This window comes from Galeopterus variegatus, unplaced genomic scaffold (assembly GCF_000696425.1).
Source record: "Galeopterus variegatus unplaced genomic scaffold, G_variegatus-3.0.2 Scaffold45967, whole genome shotgun sequence".
NCBI lineage: Eukaryota > Metazoa > Chordata > Mammalia > Dermoptera > Cynocephalidae > Galeopterus > Galeopterus variegatus.
This window is the reverse complement of record NW_007772078.1, coordinates 1-2,341: the sequence shown is the minus strand read 5'-3', so window position 1 is coordinate 2,341 and position 2,341 is coordinate 1. Positions and strand designations below refer to the sequence as shown.

At 49.8% G+C, this 2,341-nt stretch overlaps 1 protein-coding gene across 1 annotated transcript; it reads right to left on the bottom strand.

Moving 5' to 3' along the window:
- Nucleotides 1-381: 381 nt before the first annotated feature.
- LOC103584164 (zinc finger BED domain-containing protein 2-like) lies at nt 382-1,629 on the bottom strand. The gene has a single exon (XM_008565269.1). The coding sequence runs from the start codon at nt 1,269-1,271 to the stop codon at nt 618-620; it is 654 nt and encodes a 217-aa protein (XP_008563491.1). The 5' UTR covers nt 1,272-1,629; the 3' UTR covers nt 382-617.
- Between the last annotated feature and the right edge of the window lie 712 nt (nt 1,630-2,341).

Below are 2,341 nucleotides of genomic sequence, written 5' to 3'. Positions count from 1 at the left end.
GTTGCTGAGAGGGAGCTGGTCATGCAGGCACATGCCAGCTACCTGGCCAGCCTTACTCAACTGTCAAAACCTTCAGCTCCACCAAAACTAAGTGTTGAGCATAAATCCAATTATTTTTACTAAACAATGCTGACAAACTGGTATATTCTGCACTGAAACAACTGGTAGACCCAGTGGAAAACAGCATTTGTCTTTTCCTTTTTGTCTTTTTTCGTGTCCGGCAACGGATCACAACCCTCAGTGTCTCACCCGCACCTCGCTCAGCCAGTGAGCGGGAACCGGTCTGTATGTGGGATCCGAACCCTCGGCGGGAGGGCCACTGCGCTCCCAAGCGGCGCACTGTAGCAGTGCGCCACCGGGCCGGCCCCAGAAAACAGCATTTGTCTTTAATTAGTACATTTTAATGTTTCGGCCAAGGATCAGCACAGCTCTATGAACTCTGTAGATAAGCACGTGGTCAATTTAGACCTGCTGAGATTAACTCATGCTATGCACTCTTTCTCTTAAAAGCAAAATGCCACTAAACTACTTTACTTTATATTTGAGCTGGAACTTAAATGGCTCTTTGCTGTAATTCTACAGTCAGTGTTTTCAGAATAGACTCCCCCTCACCCAATTTAAACAAAATGGAAGGGATGTGCCGCTGCAGGCAGTTCTTTCTCCTGCTGGCATGCCTCCTTCTCAGCCCTCACCTTCCACTTCATCTCCAGGATGGCCCTTTCCACCTCCTCCAGGGCTCGCTCCCTCCTTTCCACAGCTCTCTCCCGCCATTCCACAACCCTCTCCCTCCTAAGCACCTCCTTTTCCCTGTGGCTGGCCCATAAAGCCAGGGCACCCACCTGCTCCAGCAGCCTGCCCCAGTCACCCTCGATGCCCATGGGGAGCTGGGGCCCTTGGGGCCTTGGGTCCTGGCGCTGCCCTGCCTGACCATGGCCACTCTTCTCCAGCTCCTCTCTGTGCATGCTTTTCAGATGCTTCCACAGAGCTGTAGTGCCCACATTGACCCCAGGGCCACGGCTCACCTGCCGTCCACACAGGCGGCAGGTGGCAAACTGGTTGGGGTGGTGCCCAGCACGAGCAGGGGCCAGGTGGAAGTACTCCCACACCTCAGAAAACCGGGTTCCCTTGTTGTGGGGCATTGGAGAGTGCACAGCACTTGCAAAAGGGCCAACCAGTTCCCCCGTCTCACTGATCTCCTCCTCCTCCTTCATCTCTAGGTCCCCCTTTGCCTTCATCCTGGTTCCCTCCTCTTCCTCCTCTTCTCGCCTCATCGTGTCTCTGCTTCTGCAGCTTTCTTTATGATGTGCCTAGACGTGAGCCAAGAGTTGTAGCTGAAGCACAAATTAAATCATTTGGGGGAAGGGACTGTGCTAACTCTTGGGGATCCACAATAATGGTCAGCGTCTGGCCACACCTGGGTGGTGTGATGTTTTCTCCTTTCTGCTTCACTGGAGAGTCAGGGTGAGTCAGACACAAGCAGGATGGCCTATGAGTACATTCTCTCCATGCTCCAGATACTTACTGATCCCTCTTTGACTAAGCTGGAAAGACAACACACATTTGTTCCTGCAGCAAATGTGTTTCCTGTCCAACAATTACAAAGCTCTTCAGTGAACTCAGTGTTCCCTACGTCAATGACCACAACAAGTATTTTTGAATATTGAAAATTTTAGGTTTTTCTTGATTCTCCTCTTGGTTGCTTCCACTATTTCTGTGTTCCTTGTTTCCTATAAAATATGTTTTGGAGGCAGAAGGAACAGCCTCAGGTTTCAAGCTGTTCAGGATCCCCAGGGCTGGGGTCTCACTGGGTCTTCCTAAGAGCAGACGAAAGCAAGCACAGACAGATGCTGTTGTAGAGAGAGTCTTGCTTCCCAAGAACTGTTGCAACAAGCAACCCAGAGCTGCAAAGCCTGCCAGGATCTAGGCAATAAAGTTCCCAATGTGAGGTCACTTTGTCCCTAGAGGTCCCTCTGAGGCTGAGATTTTAAGAAATCCAAACCGTGGGCCTCGCTGTTTTCAGCAGGAGGAGCAGACATGCCCAGAGAAAGAGGTGGAGCACATCTCCACAGGTGTGGTGTTGTCTGGTTGTCCTCGCAAGCAGCTCACTGTACTCCACTTCCCCAGCACAATCACCTGCAAAGCCAACAGCCAATAAGACCTTCCCAAAACACCTTACTTCAAATGTTTGTCTTATTTACCCCATTTTGAAGATAAATAAATAAATAAACAAAATTATATTGCATTTTCAAAACAGCCTGACTTCTCTCTCTTTTCTTGGGACATTCCTTAAATGAATAACAGCCTTATTCATTAAGCTTTGCAACCCCAAACAAGTCCCCCT